At 42.5% G+C, this 19,500-nt stretch overlaps 1 protein-coding gene across 2 annotated transcripts in view; it reads right to left on the bottom strand.

Moving 5' to 3' along the window:
- The window catches only part of CUX1 (cut like homeobox 1), a 544,050-nt gene that overhangs the window by 314,587 nt on the left and 209,963 nt on the right, over positions 1-19,500 (bottom strand). For both annotated transcript variants that reach the window (XM_075335308.1, XM_075335307.1), the window contains exon 5: positions 15,367-15,504. In XM_075335308.1, coding sequence (XP_075191423.1) covers positions 15,367-15,504 — 138 coding nt within the window. The remainder of the gene's footprint in view (positions 1-15,366; positions 15,505-19,500) is intronic.

Below are 19,500 nucleotides of genomic sequence, written 5' to 3'. Positions count from 1 at the left end.
GGGAATCCCGTGAGCCCCGGCCCCGGGGGGGGAATCCCGTGAGCCCCGGCCCCGGGGGGGAATCCCGTGAGCCCCGGCGGGGAATCCCGTGAGCCCCGGCCCCGGGGGGGAATCCCGTGAGCCCCGGCCCCGGGGGGGAATCCCGTGAGCCCCGGCCCCGGGGGGGAATCCCGTGAGCCCCGGCCCCGGGGGGGAATCCCGTGAGCCCCGGCCCCGGGGGAAAATCCCGTGAGCCCCGGCCCCGGGGGGGAATCCCGTGAGCCACGGCCCCGGGGGGAATCCCGTGAGCCCCGAGCCCCGGCGGGGAATCCCGTGAGCCCCGGCCCCGGGGGGGAATCCCGTGAGCCCCGGCCCCGGGGGGGAATCCCGTGAGCCCCGGCCCCGGGGGGAATCCCGTGAGCCCCGGCCCCTGGTTTCTATATAGAGACAATTGGTTTAATTTTTGTGTCACCTGCCAGAAAACTGTGACTGTTGGACAAGCTTTAAGCCCACCAGATCAAATCTAGCAAACAGCATCTGAAGGACAACTCCATGAAAGAGAAAGGTATTATTTTAGGATGATCATAAGAATTGGTTCTAATCAATCAAAATATCTGTGGGTGCAAATGGAAAAAACCATGACCAATATTATCATCTGTTAAATCTACCTACATCAAGATATAATGATAGATGATAATTGATGATTGACAGGTTCCATACATGATTTTCGATATCTGCTTATTGTTCTATTCAAATGATTTGATCTTTGCCTTCATTTCTGTTATTTTGTTTAATAATTTCAATAAAAATAGATTGAACATAAATCTACCTACATCTACCTAAAGAAAGCTGTAACATCACAAAAGACAGTTTAAGTGATGAAGCCCGTTGCACACCCCAGATTACACTCTACATATTATATATACTCATATACACATACACCGTATCTTATGTATTCACCTATGTGTATTTTTTATATTTTTTATATTTTTAGGGGTGCAGGGGTACATGGGACCATAAGACCACTTCGGGGATTACTATAGGACCAAAAAAGAAAAAAAAGAAAGAACTTTGAGACAGGGCTGATATGATCGTATGGATTGTGACGCCTAATTGTCCAGCTCCGGCTGTGTCTCTTGAGATTAAATGGTTTTTAATGAATTAAAATATTTTGTATGCATTATAGATCTTTGTATTAGTTTTTTTCTGTTTTGGTCCTAAAGAAAGCTGTGTATGTAAACCAAAAATTACTTTCTAAATTTGTGCGTTTTGGGATTCTATATTATACACTATATCGTCGGTTAGTTCCGATATTGGTGGACATGGCTCATTTTTACCTAGTGTGCATTGTGTCCATTGGGGAAAAAAAAGGCTGAATAGTACGGGTAAATCCTAATGGTGGTGTATATAACTGATATTATTTCATGTCACATTAATGGGGGTGTCCAACCCCCAAATTGGCCGAAACGGTCACATGACATCTCTGCTGTAAAGGGAAGCACTGACACCTGTTGGGGTTAGGACGTTTTTTTATTGTTGTTTTTTTTAAATAATGAAAGGCTGAGAATAGAAAACGGAAAAACACAGTGAACAATCCCTTTAATAGAGTTAAAGAAAACAATGCGGGTAAGCCCTGTTTGTACAATAAAGAAACCTTTCCTTGGATCTTCATGTTACGAGGGACTAACAGATGTAAAGGTTATACTAATCCTTTTCCTATAAGTGCTGGGAATATGTCATGTGTTCACCTGGTAATGTACGTGCCAATTTATTCAGAGATCTTACATTAGCATAAAACCCTGTTCTCAATTAGACGGAAATAGAAAACAGACTATGACCAGAGCAGTCACATTTCTTAGTGTTTCGGCCGAGACAGGTTAACGATAATCAAGTTTTGTACTTGCATCAAGGCCAAGAACATTCAGCCTAAGAAGAAACACATAAGCCATTTAAATTGTTTTTGAGTAGCACTCCAATTAGTCTGTTTTTCCACAGTCTTTTAATTAGTTAAGGCCTTCGGCTCTAAGGTGGCCTGATCTGGTGCTGGTCACACAGACTTGTATACAATAATCACTTCAAGCTGAGACATAAAGGACTGTCCTACGACGCTAATCCTGCGACCAGGGGCATTTAACTAGCTCTTCCTTGGCAGGACCAACACTGGACAAAAGGACATTACACCAACATAGCTACAAAGTCACCGTCCCTTTAAAGTTGTAATATTTTTATGAAAACACCGGGATCTTTGTACTAAGGAAGAAGTTATTTAACATCAATTTACAACTCTGCAAACGGCTTCACTGGAATGAAGGAGGTCAGTCATTAGCCATCATGTAGGGCATGTGCCCGACAGAAATCAAGTCCAAGAGTTCAAAAGGCCAAACAATTCCATGGAAAGGACAAGCACTATATCACGGGGTAAAACTGCAGAGAGGAACCGAGGGGGACGACCAATGATTAAAGAAAAAAACAGAAGCATGGCCTGGAAGATGAGGCTACGAGACAGTAGGAGGTTGCTTATTTTTGTTCTCTGTTCCGCTCATCACAAAGTCCATGTGCTCCTTATAAGAGTCCATACACATTAGATAGCGGTCGTTTGGCCGATAATTGAATCTAAAGACTCCGCCACACACAGGAAGACTCGGCTGCTCAAGCACACCCAGGCTAAGAAGAGCCGATTTCAGACTCTTCAAGGAGAGGCTCATCTCCAGGGCAAAGAAAAGAGTCATCCGCTGAAATTCATGAGACTGAAGACTAATTCCAGTGATGGGGGGGGGGGACAGTCAGCTTTCATCTAAAATGAATAAGGGGGCTTAAAAAGGTACAGAAACCTAGAAATTAATGTTCAAATTAAAGGGGTTGTCCCGTTTCCATTCATTTTCGTCCCTGAGCGAAGTTTGGTATATAAAAATAAAACACAACAGACAAACCAAGCTGTACTTCAGTATCCCCAGGTCCACCGGCAAGTCTCCACTACTGCTCCTGGTGTCTGGCATTGTCGTACTGACAGTGTGGCAACCAATCAATGAGCTCAGCAGCTGTATGTGGGCGTTGTGCCTACACCGATCGCTGAACTAACCGAATGGCTGCTACGTTAACGATGAGACGTCAGCACCACGTCAATGGCAGAAACTGGAAGCAATGAAGGAAACATGCCAGTAGAACTGGCGACAATGAGTACAGCGTGTCTGGATTTGTTTTGTTTTCTTATGTACAAAACAGCACCCCAGGGAGGAAAATTAAAATGAAGAGGACAACCCCTTTAAACAAGAAATATAGTTGCCCTCGCTTTCAATCTGCATAATTACTACATGCTCCCAAAAAAGTCTGCCTTGAAAATATCCTACACAGAACAGAGGAGAAAGGCTATATTCACGCAGATTTTCTTTATATACATACAGTGGATCCGCCCAAATTAACCCCCCCAAAAACGAGAAAAGTTCAAAAATACTTGAAAAACTCTTAATATTCTTTTCTATTCTATATTTCCCTTTCTGTTAATATAAAGAAGGGTTTGAGGGGGGGGACGGTTAGCTTTTTTTCCTTAAGCGTTTTTGAAAAAAGTTTGGTGAAAAAAAGAAAAAATGTATTTCATCTTTTAGAAGTGGACCCTGTAGGAGACCTCTCCAAACTTGGCACTCTCAAAATGAAAGGTGGCAAAGAACTCATCAGGTAATTAAAAAAAAACAAAAAAAAAACTCTTACATAGTTTTTCAAAACCTTTTCAGCAAATCCTTCAAGAAAAGGAAAAAGTCTTCAAAAATCATCTAAAAAAGGTGTTTCCAGAAGTAGCTCACGCTGAAATAACTTGTTTTTAGACGCCTCAAAAACTCCATGTGAACATAGCCTTAAAGGGAACCTCGTCAGAAAATCCCTACCCCCCAAAAACCATTCATAGGATTGTGTATCCTTTTAAAAGATAAGCCAGTTGATAACTTTATGATCCCAAAGTACTGCTCCAGTAATGAGAAATCGCAGTTTGAAGTCGTGTATGGACGTACATTTGGACGTGAAGACACACTTCTAGCTTCTCAGCCTCAAGCTGCACTTACTTTCTAGCAGCACCCATCCCTGGCAGATTTACACATTGTTTGCTCTGGTACATGGCCACTGACCTGTAAATCTGTCAGGAAAGGCTGCTATTAAGGCCGGGGCCACACGGGGCACTAGTGCGATGCTCTGCTCTGATGAGGGGCGGTCCAGCGCTGTGGAGGGGCGGGCCGGCACAGAGGAGGGGAGGGCCGGTGCTGCGGAGGGGAGGGCCGGTGCTGCGGAGGGGAGGGCCAGTGCTGCGGAGGGGAGGGAGGGATTTCTCTCTCTCTCTCCTCCGTAGCCGGCTATTGCGATTCTCGCTTTGCGCGCACGGTATACCAGTGTACCGCGAGTGCAGTGCGATTTTTCTCTCACGCCATTCACTTGAATGGGTGCCAGAGAAAAGAGTCTTGCATTACAAATCGCAGCATGCTGCGATTGTTTTCTCGATCCGATTAGGGCTGAGAAAATAATCGGTCATGTGTGCTGACACTCGCACCGATTTTCTCACTGTGTGGCTTAGGCCTAAGTAGGAAATACAGCAGGAGACTGAGAAGCTGTAAGTGCATCTTCACCCCAAATGCACTTCCAGACACAACTTCAAAAATGTTTCGCAGCTGGAACATCGCTTTTGGGTCATAAAGGGATTGACTGGCTTATAGTTTCAAAGGTTAAACAAACATATTAATGGCTTGGGGGTTCTAGCAGGTTATCTTTAATCTCCGGCTGACCAATTCTATCTTCAGTTGGTGGGTTAGTCATTTGTCTTGCTGTAGATGGGCACAACAGGGAGAATTCTGCTGCCATTAGCTTCTTACAACCACACACAGGACAGTGAGGATTAAAAGGGGGAAACAGCAGAATTCCTAAGGGTATGTGCACACGTTGCTTTTTTTTCAGCGCGGAAAAAAACGCACCCTCTGGCAGAGGGGAGAATTGTAAACAATGCTTTTTTGAGAAAAAGGCATCGAAAACGCATGCGTTTTTCATGCGTTTTTTTAGGTGCGTTTTTTAAGACTTGTCAGTGTTAATAAAGTTGGTTGAACACAGACCTTTGGAAAAAAAAAACCTGTGATGTCATTTCCTTCTCCACATTCTGTTTGGATAAATGGGAGGGCTTGGAATGGAAGGAGCACCATTTGAATTTTGGAAAAGTTGAAATAAACTTCGCGCACCATGTCACATTAGCAGAGCCCCTTCATAGTTTCATAGTTTCATAGTTTTTAAGGTTGAAGGGAGACTCTAAGTCCATCTAGTTCAACCCGTAGCCTAACATGTTGATCCAGAGGAAGGCAAAAAAAACCCAATGTGTCAAATAAGCTCCAATGGGGAAAAAAATTCCTTCCTGACTCCACATACGGCAATCAGACTAGTTCCCTGGATCAACACCCTGTCATAAAATCCAATATACATAACTGGTAATATTATATTTTTCAATTAATGCGATCAGGCTCTGCTTAAATTTTACTTGTGAATCCCTCAATACAACATCATACGGCAGAGAGCTCCATAGTCTCACTGCTCGTACAGTAAAGAGTCCTCATCTGTGATTATGATTAAACATTCTTTCCTCAAGACGTAGCGGATGCCCCCGTGTTCCAGTCGCAGGCCTAGGTGTAAAGAGATCTTTGGAAAGGTCTCTGTACTGTCCCCTCATATATTTATACATTGTGATTAGATCCCCCTAAGCCTTTGTTTTTCCTAACTAACTAACCCCAAGTTTAATAACCTGTCTTGGTATTGCAGCCCACCCATTCCTCTAATAATCTTGGTCGCTCTTCTATCTACCTGTAAGATTATGCTATTTATAACCTTCTATACTTTTGCTAACAAGAAATGCATCCATTCCTCTCTTAAATTCATTCAGTGAGTTGGCCATCACCACTTCCTCAGGAAGAGAGTTCCAGAGCCTCACTGCTCTTACCGTGAAGAACCCTCTTCTATGCTGATGTAGGAATTTTCTTTCCTCCAATCGAAAAGAATGCCCCCTTGTTCTTGTCATAGTCCTTGGTACAAACAGATCATGGGAGAGATCTCTATATGGCCCTCTGATATATTTGTACATATTTATTAGGTCTCCCCTAAGTCTTCTCTTTTCTAGAGTAAATAGACCTAATTTTGATAACCTTTCCGTGTATTGTAATGCACCCATTCCATTTATTATTTTAGTAGCCCGCCTCTGAACCCTTTCAAGTTCAGTAATGTCTTTCTTCAGCACCGGCGCCCAAAATTGCACACAATACTCCAAGTGTGGTCTGACTAGTGATTTGTACAGAGGGAGAATGATGTTTTCATCTCGTGCCCCCAGACCTCTTCTAATGCATCCCATCACCCTATTTGCTTTGGTGGCTGCTGCCTGACACTGGGCACTCCAATTTAGATTCTTATTCACTAAGATGCCTAAGTCTTTTTCCATGTCTGATTTCCCCAGCAGTTTCCCATTTAGTAAGTAATCGTAGCATCTGTTTCTCCTTCCCATGTGCATAACCTTACACTTATCTGTGTTAAACCTCATTTGCCATTTTTCAGCCCAATTCTCCAATTTACTCAAGTCCATCTGTAGTTGCAAACTGTCCTCCTTTGTGTTAACTACCTTACATAGTTTTGTATCATCTGCAAATACTGATATTTTACTCTGTAAACCATCCACCAGATCATTAATAAATATATTAAATAGTAGGGGGCCCAATACAGACCCCTGTGGCACCCCACTAGTAACCCTGGCCCAATCTGAGTATGCACCATTAATAACCACTCTTTGTTTTCTACCACTAAGCCAGCTACCTACCCATCTACACACATTTTCCCCGAGCCCAAGCTTTCTCATTTTACTTAGCAGTCTTTTATGTGGGACAGTGTCAAATGCTTTACCGAAGTCGAGATAAATGACATCCAATGATTCTCCTCGGTCCATGTGAGAGCTTACATCCTCATAGAAGCTGATCAGGTTAGTTTGACAGGAGCGATCCTTCATAAATCCATGTTGATATGGAGTTAAACAGTTATTAACATTGAGACATTCCATAATAGTATCCCTTAAAAATCCTTCAAACATTTTACCCACAACAGATGTTAAGCTTACCGGCCTATAGTTTCCAGGTTCCCTTTTGCACCCTTTTTTGAATATTGGTACCACATTTGCTAGCCGCCAATCCAGTGGAACAGACCCAGTTTCTATAGAGTCTTTAAATAAAAGGAATAGAGGCCTGTCTATCACATTACTTAACTCCCTTAATACCCGAGGGTGAATGCCATCAGGGCCTGGTGATTTGTCAATTTTAATGTTACTAAGTCGGTTCTGCACTTCTTCCTGGGTTAGGCAGGTCATACTTAATGGGGCATTTACATGATCACTCTGCATTTCCCCTGGCATATGCTTTTCCTGTGTGAACACAGTTGAGAAAAAAGTATTTAAAACATTTGCTTTTCCCACATCGCTTTCTATGATTTTACCCTCATTATTCTTCAAAGGGCCAACACCATCAATTTTAATCTTTTTTCTGTTTATATAATTAAAGAATAGTTTGGGATTTGTTTTGCTTTCCTTAGCAATGAGTCTCTCAGTTTCTACTTTTGCTAAATATATTTGTTTTTTACACATTTTATTTTTTTCTCTATATATTTTTAATGCTTCCTCGCTGCCTTCTTGTTTTAGCTTTTTAAATGCCTTTTTCTTATTATTCATTGCCCCTTTTACATCCTTATTAAGCCACATTGGTTTTCTCCTGTTCCTAGCCCTTTTATTTCTGTATGGTATGGCTAGCTCGCAGTGGGTGTTTAATACCGATTTAAAAATTTCCCACTTATTTTCTGTGCTCCCATTTTTGAGGACATTGTCCCAATCAATTTGGCGAAGGTCTTCTCTAAGTTGATCAAACTTTGCTTTCCTGAAATTCAGCGTTTTTGTAACCCCCCTCCAAGGCACCTTACTAAAGGACAAGTGGAATTGTATTATATTGTGGTCACTATTCCCGAGGTGCCCATCCACTCGTACGTCTGTTATTCTATCTGGCCTGTTGCTTAAAATTAAGTCCAGAAGGGCTGCCCCTCTAGTTGGGCCCGGCACAAGTTGGGACAGATAATTATCCTTAGTTACTGACAGAAACCGGTTTCCTTTCTGAGATACACAGGTTTCAGTTTCCCAGTCTATATCGGGGTAATTGAAGTCCCCCATAATAATCACCTCATTGTGATTTGCTGCTTTGTCTATTTGTTTCAATAATACATTTTCAGTGGTTTCTGTTATATTTGGTGGCTTATAACAAACCCCTATGAGGATTTTATTAGTTTTCTCTCCTTGTATATCCACCCATAGAGACTCCACCTCTTCATTTCCCTCTTGAATATCTTCTCTTAGTCTGGGCTTTAAACTGGACTTTATATATAGACAGACTCCACCCCCTTTCCTTTTTTTACGATCCCTCCTAAACAATTCATATCCTTGCAGGTTAGCCGCCCAGTCATAACTATCATCTAACCATGTCTCAGTTATTCCTACTATGTCGTATTTCTCCTCATACATTACCAGCTCCAGTTCCTCCATCTTATTGGTCAGGCTTCTTGCATTGGTCAGCATGCAGGAAAGAAGTTTTGCTCCCCTTTTCTCAGCTTCCTTCTTAGTACCCTGTCTTGGGTCCTCTTTACGGCATCTAGTATCCTTGATTAGTTTGTCCTTCTGCTGCATGTTCTTGTCTGCTGTTTTTTCTCCCATCCCCTCTTCTTCTAGTTTAAAGCCCTCCTGATGAGTGTGGCAAGCCTTCTGGCGAACGTGTGTTTCCCAGGTTTTGTGAGGTGTATCCCGTCTCTTGCGAGAAGTCCATCGTAGAGGTAATTCACTCCATGGTCTAAGAATCCCTTGGGTACCTATACGTCAGAAAACCCCCACAAGTGACCCCATTTTGGAATCTGCACCCCTCAAGGATTTTAGTCAGGAGTATATTAAGCATTTTGAATCCACAGCTACTTCACCCAAAATGTTGCTGTAGCAAAAATATTCTCACTTTTAGGCCCGTTTCACACGTCAGTGAAAAACAGTGACGTTTTTCACTGGCGTGTAAAACATGCACATGTCCCTCCGTGTGCCGTGAATCACGGCACACATGGGTTGTCTAAGTGCAATCCGGGCTCCGTTCTCCGTGGCCCGTGATTGCACTTAGAGATTAAGTCACCAGTGCCCGCTCCCGCTCTCCATGGTGCTGATCGCTCACGCGGTGCAGCATCCGGCTGGCGCTGACCCCCGCAGCAGCTGCTTCCGGGTCGGCTGTGTCGCACATCATGAATATGCGCGACAATAATGAGCCGGCTCAGAAGCAGCAGGCAGAACGGGCTGCAGAGGACATCGCTGGACGCCGGGAGAGTAAAAATGATTTTTATTTTAAAAGCACTTTTTTTCTGGCACGTGTTTCACGGACCACACCACTGCGTGGTCCGTGGAACATCAGTGATGCCAGAAAAAAATGGACATGTCTCCGTGCGGCAATCACGCACACGCGGGTATGCCGCACGGAGACACGCGCAGTGAAAAATCACTGATGTGTGAGCAGACCCATTCATTATAATGGGTCTGCGTAAGTAAGTGATTCTGGTACGTTTAAAAAAAAGCACAAACGTCCCAGAATCACTGACGTGTGAAACAGGCCTAAGGCTATGTGGCCATGATCCAGCGACACGGCGTCCAGTACACAGTGTCAGCCTCCTGCAGAGATGTGAGTGTTGTCCACGGGAGAACGCAGCTGGCCATGCCCACGATTTGGGTTCAGGCTGCTGTGGAGCTCTATGCTACCTGCAGAGAACACTCTCGTCTCCGCAGCATAAATTGACATGCTGAGGCTCGGGAAGCTGCGCCACCGGTCGGTTTATGCTGCGGAGAAAAGAAGCACAGTGGGCATGAGATTTCTAAAAATCCTTCCACTGTGCTTCTACTGCACAACGCAGCGTCATGGACGCAGGGAAAACAATCTGCGCCCAAAACGCTGCAAACCCCGATTGTGGGCATCCAGCCTAAAAAGCGTCAATGGAGGTCAAATATATATACAACGTCCCACCCCCCCCTGCATATTCTAAGCTGGCACCTTTAGTACCTTTCATGTGGCACTAAAGGGTGCCTAGCCTAGTTTTTATCACAAAAACAAAAAAAAAAAAAATGGCGTGGGGTCCCCCCTATTTTTGATAGCCAGTCAGGGTAAAGCAGACAGCTGTAGCCTGCAAACCACAGCTGGCAGCTTCACCTTGGCTGGTGATCAATTTGGAGGGCTCCCCAGGTTTTTTTTTTTATTTATAAATAAAAATAATAAAAAAAAAAATAACATGGGGTCCCCCCAAATTAGATCACCAGCCAAGGTGAAGCTGACAGCTGAGGTCTGGTATTCTCAGGGTGGGAAGAGCCATGGTTATTGGACTCTTCCCAGCCTAAAAATAGCAGGCCACAGCCGCCCCAGAAGTGGCGCATCCATTAGATGCGCCAATCCTGGCGCTTCGCCCCAACTCATCCCGCGCCCTGGTGCGTTGGCTAACGGGGTAATAAATGGGGTTGATACCAGATGTGTAATGTCACCTGGCATCAAGCCCAGCAATTAGTGATGTCACGGTGTCTATCAGACACCCGACATAACTAATTGACAGTAAACAAAAGCAATAAAAGACAACAAAAAATTTTTTATTAGAAAAAACACTCCCCAAATCATTCCCTTGTTCTCCAATTTAATAAAAAAAAATGGGTCCGCAGAAATCCATTTGGATGTCCCACGTCGGCTCTGGACCTTCTAGAATATGGGGGCACGTTCAGGGAACGTATCCCCCATTTTCTAGGAGGGCAGACCCTCCATTTGAGGAGAGTGGGTGCCAAAAATCTGCACCCACTCTCCCCGGGTCACAGTTGCAGAGTGCCGAGCAGCCAGCACAGCTCACACTGAACACAGTGCTGGCTGTCAGCTGCTCTGCTCATGTGACCGGCCGGCGTCTGCTGTGAAGGAGGAGGGGGCCGCGGGGGATCAGCGCTGCGACCGGACAGGTATGTATGACACCGGGGGAATTGGGGTGAACGGGCAGGGCCTGGGTGCATTTTTCTGTCGCATGTCTCAAGGCACATGCGACAGATAACATAGGGGCAGGGCGGCCGGTGCGCTACTGTGCGCGCGGCCATGTTGGATTTTCGGGAGGGGGGGGTCGGGGGTCGGGGCGGGCACTTTGGCGACACCGGGGGCTTTGCCAGGAAGTGAGGTCAACAGGAAACCTCTTGACCTCACTTCCAGGTAAATGCCTGCGTTCTGGCGTGCCGACAAAGCCCGCGGACCGCAACAAAAAAGCAGGTCCATGCGGTGTAGCTGCGTTCTGACCCCACATCATTGATTTCAATGGGGGAGAGAACGCAGCCACAACGCACAAAAGAAGTGACATGCTGCTTTTCTTTCCGCACCGATTTTTGGCATCCAAAACGCTGCGGAAAGAAACGCAGCGTGTGCACTGATTTTTCAGCTTTCCCATACACTTTGCTGGGAAAGCTGAACGCATGCAATTTGCCACTGAAACGCTGCGGTTCAAAACGCAGGGTTTCCGCGGTAAAAAACGCAACGTGTGCACACAGCCTTAATCCTACAGCCTGTGGGACGTTTTCCTTATATATTTCTCACACTGAATTCTTGTAAGAAGAGAAAAAAATAGAGTAAAGAAGAAAAGGAGGAGATTTGAGGTTAATGCAATGTACTGTTTGTTAAAATTTGCAGCTGTTCTTGAGACATTAAACACTTACTTACAGTTTCTTTCCTAGGAGACCGACCACCGCTGCGGTCTAGCTTGTAAGCCCTACACTGCACCTGCTTAGGTAGTAACAGCGCGCTCCAGTGATCCAGGGCAGCTTCAAAACAGTACTTTAAAGCTCAACAGGTGAGATTGTAAGTCTGCACCTGTTCTGCTATCGGTGGTGGTCGGTCTCCAAGGCAATGAGATGTAAACAAAAGACAGAAAAAGTGTTAATATCTGAAGAATTGTTGAAAATATTTAATAGGCTGTAAAATGCAAAACTGCTTGCATTACAAGCACTATCCTACAGTATTCATTTATAAAAACAGGAATAACCCTCTAAAAGAGGAATTACTGGGATATTTTATTTATTTTGTGAAGAATGTTCTCTATTTAGTATCCCTTAACCCTTTCACGACCTTTGACGTACTGGTATGTCAAAGCTTGTGTCCCTTCCTGCCTTTGATGCAGGCCCGGCCTATGAGCCAGCATCTTTCCCTACACATGACGGCATCTAAGAGCCAAGTATGGATCAGAGATCCGCCCGTGGCTTGTAATCAGTTAAATCCCACTGTCAATCCCTTACAGTGGGATTTAATACTCGTTGGCGGGGAGCATGTCCTTCCTCGCCCCCATCGGCACTCCCGTCATGTGATCAAGGGGCGCCGATGGGTTGTCGTGACAGTCAGGGGTCAGCTGATAACCCTTGTGTCTGTCATTACGGTCCTCCTGTGAATGCCAGCTCATAGGAGACTGTGATTTCTGCTCTACAGAGCAGTGATGATGGCTTGCTGTGTACAGCAAAAGCAATAGGATGAGTGAAGCTCTAAGTCCCCCCTAAAGGGACTATTAAATACAATAAAAAGTGTGAAGAAAAGTTAAGACTATGGAAAATATAAAAAACCCACTAGAGTTCAAATCACCGCCTTTTTGCCCCATTCAAAATATAAAAAAAAAAATTCTGTATTCGGTATCGCTGCATTCATAAAAGTTAAATCTATCAAAATATAAAATAAATTAATATGATCGGTGAATGGCGTAACAAGAAAATCGATCAAAAATATCAAAATCATGTTTTTTCAGGGGCCGTCACAACACAGCAATAAAATACAATAACAGGCGATCAAAATATCGGATCTACCCCAAAACAGAATCAGTAAAAACATTAGGTCAGGACAAAAAAAAATAAGTGTTCACACGGCCCCTGATCCAGAAAATTAAAAATGCTACGGGTCATGGAACATGTCAAAAGCAAAACAAAATTCTTACTAATTTCCCTCCAAATTTTCACCAATTAAATAAAAAAAACAATAAAAAAAAACAACACAAATAATAATAATAATAATAATAATAATAATAAACAACAACATATTTGGCCTTTGCGTATTTGAACCGACCTGGAGAAACAAATTGCCCAGTTAATTTTACCATATATTGAACATTATAAATGAAAAACCCTCAAAACAATTTGAGGAATTGGCCTTTTTTTGAAGCCTTCATATGGATATATTAAAGGGAACCTGTCAGGTGCAATATGCACCTAGAACCTTGAGCAGTTCTGGGTATATATTGCTAATCCCTGCCTGTCCCTGTATACACTAGCCTAGATAAAGAGATCTTTAGAAAAAGTATTTCTAAAGATCCTTTATGATATGCTAATGAGGCCAGGGACTAGTCAAAAGGGCGTTAGTTCCTGCACTCATTCCGCCCTCTTAGCATGTTAGTACGCCCAGAGGGGCGTACTAACATGCTGTTCAAAGCCCGCTGTCAGCATCATCATCGGCAATGACACGTGTACCAGTGTCCACTGCACTGCCTCAGAAAGCTGGGCATAGGATCAGTGCGCAAGATGAGAAGCCCCCAGAACTTCCAGTCACGCGCACTACACCAGTTTGAAGCTGGGACGCGTACACCAGCTTCATAGTGCGCATGACTGGAAGTCTGGAGATCATGCGCATTGAGCCAAAATATGGTGTCAGCCGCAGTGGGAGCAGAGGTGAGCTCCACCATCCTCTGATGCTGTACATTCATTAGCATGTTAGCACGCCCAGAAAAATATGCTTACATGCTACGGGGACCGATTAGCCAAGGGAACGAACGCCCTTGCGACTAGTCAATGGCCTCATTAGCATAGCATATATGGGATCTTTAGAAATACTTTTTCTAAAGATCTCTTTATCTATGCTAGAGTATACAGGGATGATTGGGGAGGGATTAGCAATATGCACCCAGAACTGCTCCTGGTTCTGGGTGCATATTGCATCTGACAGGTTCCCTTTAAAGGAAAAATAAAGTTATGGCTCATGGAAGAAGAGGAGGTAAAAACAAAAGAGCAAAAACATAAAATCACACAGTGGTGAAGGGATTAAAGTGGCATCTGTATAGGTTTGTGGGGGTTTCTTTTATGAAGTGGGGGTGCACTGTAGGCGGTAGGAAATTAGAGAATGAAAACAAGCCCTAATAGAGATTTGGGCAACCTCCTGAATTTCTGCCATGTAAGTAACAAACTTTCCTTTATCGAGAGGATAACCAGTCCTCTCGAGTTATAATTCAGGAATAAAGTGAATATTCTCACTAATATGGGACAGCTACTACACATTTCTGATTTCATTCCCTAAGCTCCATTTGGATGAACTTTACCGGAGGGTTTGTCAGTGATTGGGGTATCAGAAATACATATAGGGGAAGGATTTTGATTTTTAGGACAGGTCTGGACATTGCAGCCACAGTTTTAGATCCGGTTTCAGATTCCTTACAGAACGTCTGCAGACATTATTAGATTCATCATCGTTTTCCTGGTGCCTGTGCAGCATTTTCCATCACTCATGTCATAGCTAGTCTTATTCATTTTTATTAGTTTACTACTTTATTGCACCAAGTACTGGTATTGTCATGGTTTTCGCTATTAAAAGCCAGAAGTGTCAGCTTGTTTGTATAGACGACGCCAGGATTCATTTACTAGAACATACAGGAGAAGATTTGCTGCCAGTCTATCCAGCTCATAAATGCCTATATAATGAATGGAATAATACAATATCAACAAATGTGCTTGTTTACACGGGTGGGGTAATCACCGCAGAGCATCGCAACCCCATCCTAAGAAAACAAATTAATGGCAATTACAGCAGTGGTTTTTACACTTTTGCAAAAGCTGAAAATATTAAAACCCATCAAGATATTAACTGGATGTTGCCATTTGTCTTGACAAAAGGTGTGTCCTTACATAGTCTGTTAGGCCTAAGACACACGGCATGAAAATCGGAGCGAGTGGACCCATGAGCGATTATTTTCTCCCTATATATATATGTACTGAATAATTATGAATACTCCAAAAAGCCCCAAATATCCTACTAGGGCTTATTTTTGGAGTAGGGCTTACATTTTAAGCATACTCCAAAAAGCCCCAAAAATCCTACTAGGGCTTATTTTCGAGAGTAGGTCTTATTTTTGGGAAAGCAGAGTATTTATAAAAACAGATATGTTAGAAGAGGTGAGAGGTCCTTTTTAACAAAAATTCTTTATCAGTAATATATGAAAGAAAACGAGTTTCTCTTCTATTTTATTTGAATATTTCCCGGGAGGCTCAGTCGTCCTGTGGACACACAATATAGTACACACCTTGATTCTTGACTTCAGCAAACTCTTTGTTGTATTCATCTAATGTCTCGCGGAGCTTCTGATTTTCTGTTTCGATGTCGTGCATTCGTTGAACCTTTAGTTGCAATTGCTGTCCCAGATCCAAGGCAGGTACTGGATCTAATGTATAAAAAAAATGTTTTATTCTTTCTTTGCCCAGTATAGCTATTTAACAACTTAATGGTGACAACAAAACTAATTAATGGTTTCCTGTGACTTTGATTACAAACCCTATGACGATAGGTAAGTATAAGGTGTTGGTTCTAACATCCGGCCACAAGCGGGCTAAAATATGCTATTATATGGTGTGTTAGAAGTTGATTATTTGTATAGACAATGTCTATAAAATAGTAAGACACATGAGAACCCACAAGTCTTCAATGACCCACATTACTGGGCTCCTCCTCCCCGGCATTAAAAAGTGCACAAGATAGGACATTATTTCTGGAAATTGTAGATATTATCAAAATTCTTCAATTAAACATAGTAAGGTTTAGTCACCAATGTATAAAAATTGTCTCAAATCTCAATCTTGTTACGAATGGTCAATACGGTCAGGGTAGTGAGCGAACATCCATCTCAGCAACTGGAACGACGAGCGCAACGGCACATCTACTCCGCTATATTTCAAGGCTTGTTTATATCTATATGTAGGCCTTTGTATATTTGTACATAAATATACACGTGTATTTTTCTATATTTTTTACAACTGTGAATATCTTCGAGTTGGTGCAAATCATTCTGCGCCACAAGGTCCATCAGCCATAACATATTTACGGTACATAGGTTGAAAAAAAGACCTAGGTCCATCTAGTTCAACCTTTCTCCACCAGTTCTACATTTGTCATTAAGTCATTTATAACAGGGCTGTGGAGTCGGTAAGCCAAACCTTCGACTCCGACTCCGACTCCTCAAATTCTCTTGCACCGACTCCGACTCCGGCTCCGACTCCGGCTCCGACTCCGACTCCTACATATATTGCTTATAGTTAGGTGAAAAATTTATTGTAGTACATGAATATGTGTATGTGAACATTAGACATTTAATAATTTTTATGATACAATAATCAAGATATTTGGATAGAACATAAAATATATTTATTGGATACAACTTTAGAACACAAAAAACTGTAATAAATTGTAAATATGTAATACACTATGTAATATACAGTAGATTACATATATATCTTGTGTGTGTATATACACTGTGTATATATATATAATATTACATATTTACAATTTATTAGTTTTTTGTGTTCTAAAGTTGTATCCAATAAATATTTTATGTTCTATCCAAATATCTTGATTATTGTATCATAAAAACAATTAAATGTCTGATGTTCACATTGTACTACAATAAATGTTTCACTTAAATATAAGCATTATACTAAATGTTATTATTTAGTAAAATATTCAGCACATTCTGCATTGCACTCCTGTCCCCAATTTATTATATATTTTAGGAGTCGGAGTCGGTGCATTTTATACCGACTCCAACTCCGACTCCGACTCCACCAAAATGAGCTCCGACTCCGACTCCACGACTCCGACTCCGACTCCACAGCCCTGATTTATAACCAACAATGTTGTCTGTACTTAGGAAATCATCCAGCCCTTTTTTAAAAGCTGTTACAGTATCTGCCATTACTACCTCTTGTGGTAGGGTATTCCACAATCTGACTGCTCTAACTGTAAAGAACCCTTTCCTATTTAGCTGTTGGAATCTCTTTTCTTCAACTCGCAGTGTATGCCCCCTGGTCCTTAGTATTGTCTTTGGAAGGAATAAGTCATGTGCCAGTCCTTTATATTGACCACACATGTATTTATACATATAAATGAGATCTCCTCTGAGACGTCTTTTTTCTAAGCTAAACATATCTAAGTTTTCCAACCCCTTATCATACGTGAGGCCTACAATTCCTTGTAGTAGTCTAGTTGCCTGCCTTTGAACTTACTAACTTCTGAATGTCCTTTTTAAAATGTGGAGCCCAAAACTGGATCCCATATTCCAGATGTGGCCTTACAAGTGATTTATAGAGGGGTAACAATACGTTGGGATCACAGGATCTAATCTCTCTTTTTATACACCCTAAAATCTAATTTCAGTGATCTGTTTTTGCAGAATGGGAGTCATGAGAACAGCTCTTACATGACGGAATCCGTGGCTCATTTTTGATGCCTGGAGGAACATCTCGCGTATAATGATGGAACGAGAACATCATGACAGGCTGGCTAATCAAAAGAAGAGCTGCAGATGCACCAGGAGAGAGCCGGTTCTCAGCGCTCCTGCCCAGCGGCCACAGATTAAGGACATGGCTGATGACCCAGGAGGTGCGAATCGCCGAACAAGATTTAGTACATATTTTAGATACTTTTATGGTGCACATACATATAGATTTTTCTGTGTCTGAAACCTCAAGAGAACATCATCTACTCTAGTGCCTGACAGTTTAGTATCATCATTGGGACAACTGCTGCCAAAACACCCAGTGTCCCTATGTAACAGATAACTGCTATTCCCACCAGGGGTCTACAGCTTTGACCTCTGAATTTGGCACCGGAATAAGATGTTTACTTTTAACACAGCACAGGATAGTTTAATGTGGAGCTTGTTGTCGTTCCCCTTTAACAATATATTCCAAACCCAGCATGAAAAAGAAGGTTTCCCATGAGCGAGACTCATTCATCAGAAAATAGACATTCATTATAAATAGAGAATATGACTTGACCAGACGTGTTTTATGTAATTACAGGGAATGAGAATGACACCCATTAGACTGTCTGTCTCTTAATGCATACTTATTGCATTACGTTCACAATTGGACTGACCACTGCGGCATTGATTTCCGATAGCAAGATAATCAGAGCAGCTGCTGGAACAATACGTCAGAAAACATGTGATGGGGGGGTTTGCTGGAGCAGAGCGAACTTGGGAAAGATTATTGAATACATGTCTGACGAGGGCGCCAGATTTAGTGGTATAAAGGCAGGAAAGATTTAGTCTCATCCAGAGGAATGCTAAACATCAAACTAAATGGATCAACAACAGTGTACATTAGCGAGTTCATTTAACTTCAAAACATTGCAGTCATTCATTCTGCGGACCACCCTCAGCTCGGAGGAACATAGTGTGTATCTGTTAACACATTAGACATGGACACATGCTTTTCCTCAGCTCCCCGAGAGGAGACTGTCCCTTGATAGGATGGTACCGGATTTCACTTGATTCCGCTCTACAATTAAGGAAGAGCGCGCAGTCGGCCATAGTTCTGCACCCAATAGGTTAAACAAAGACATATTGTAATCCACATATGAGCTGGACTGGGCCCAACTCACTAAAAAAAGCAGTAATTCATATTAAAAAGGATGGAGACAGGCAGTCGAGTCTTCTAAACGCTAGTTAGAGAGTTCAGGAAAAGCCCAGGCACTTCTCTGATTATTAAGTAATGACAGCAGCCTTTAAAATTAGAAAGTAGAAAAGTCTGGAGAAGTGGGCAGCAGCTACCCTGTATAAGATGCAAATCTAAAGGGGAACACAGTACGGAGCATACAAGAGATGGGCATACGTTCCTATATAATGTACATATACTATACACACACATTTTTTTCCTATATTGGATGATTAATGACTATTCAGTCTCTTTTGGATATAATTGAACCTTTGTATACTGTGTATATCTTCATCCATCCTTATAGGAATAGTGTATTACCATCTTTTATACTGTGTATATGCTATACTCTTGTTTATAATATCAGTGAATTGTCACTTTTTTCTGGGAAACCCTGCTGTCAGCGTTCCTCTTGCTACGTACGCCGCTCACCAATACCTCAATAAAGATTCACTTATTGCATTTGGGCTTTTGGTCGTTTTTTCTCCCCTTTCTTATACACACACATAGGAAAGATCCCGACAGCAAGGCGTAGAGATACAACAGTGCGCGTCCGGAAATCATATATAGGTTGTCGGTATCTATTCACAGTCACTTTGTCTTTCCTTAGTGATTGTTATTTTCTTGTTACATAGATGGTAATGAGGGGCACAACTTTGAATTAGAGCAGTTTTTTTCTTCTATACACCACTAAATCCCCTACCTAGTCTTAGCTGACAAAATGTTGG

Source organism: Anomaloglossus baeobatrachus, chromosome 2 (assembly GCF_048569485.1).
Source record: "Anomaloglossus baeobatrachus isolate aAnoBae1 chromosome 2, aAnoBae1.hap1, whole genome shotgun sequence".
Classification (NCBI taxonomy): Eukaryota; Metazoa; Chordata; class Amphibia; order Anura; family Aromobatidae; genus Anomaloglossus; species Anomaloglossus baeobatrachus.
The sequence above is the reverse complement of the archived record's forward strand: the minus strand, read 5'-3'. Positions and strand labels throughout refer to the sequence as shown.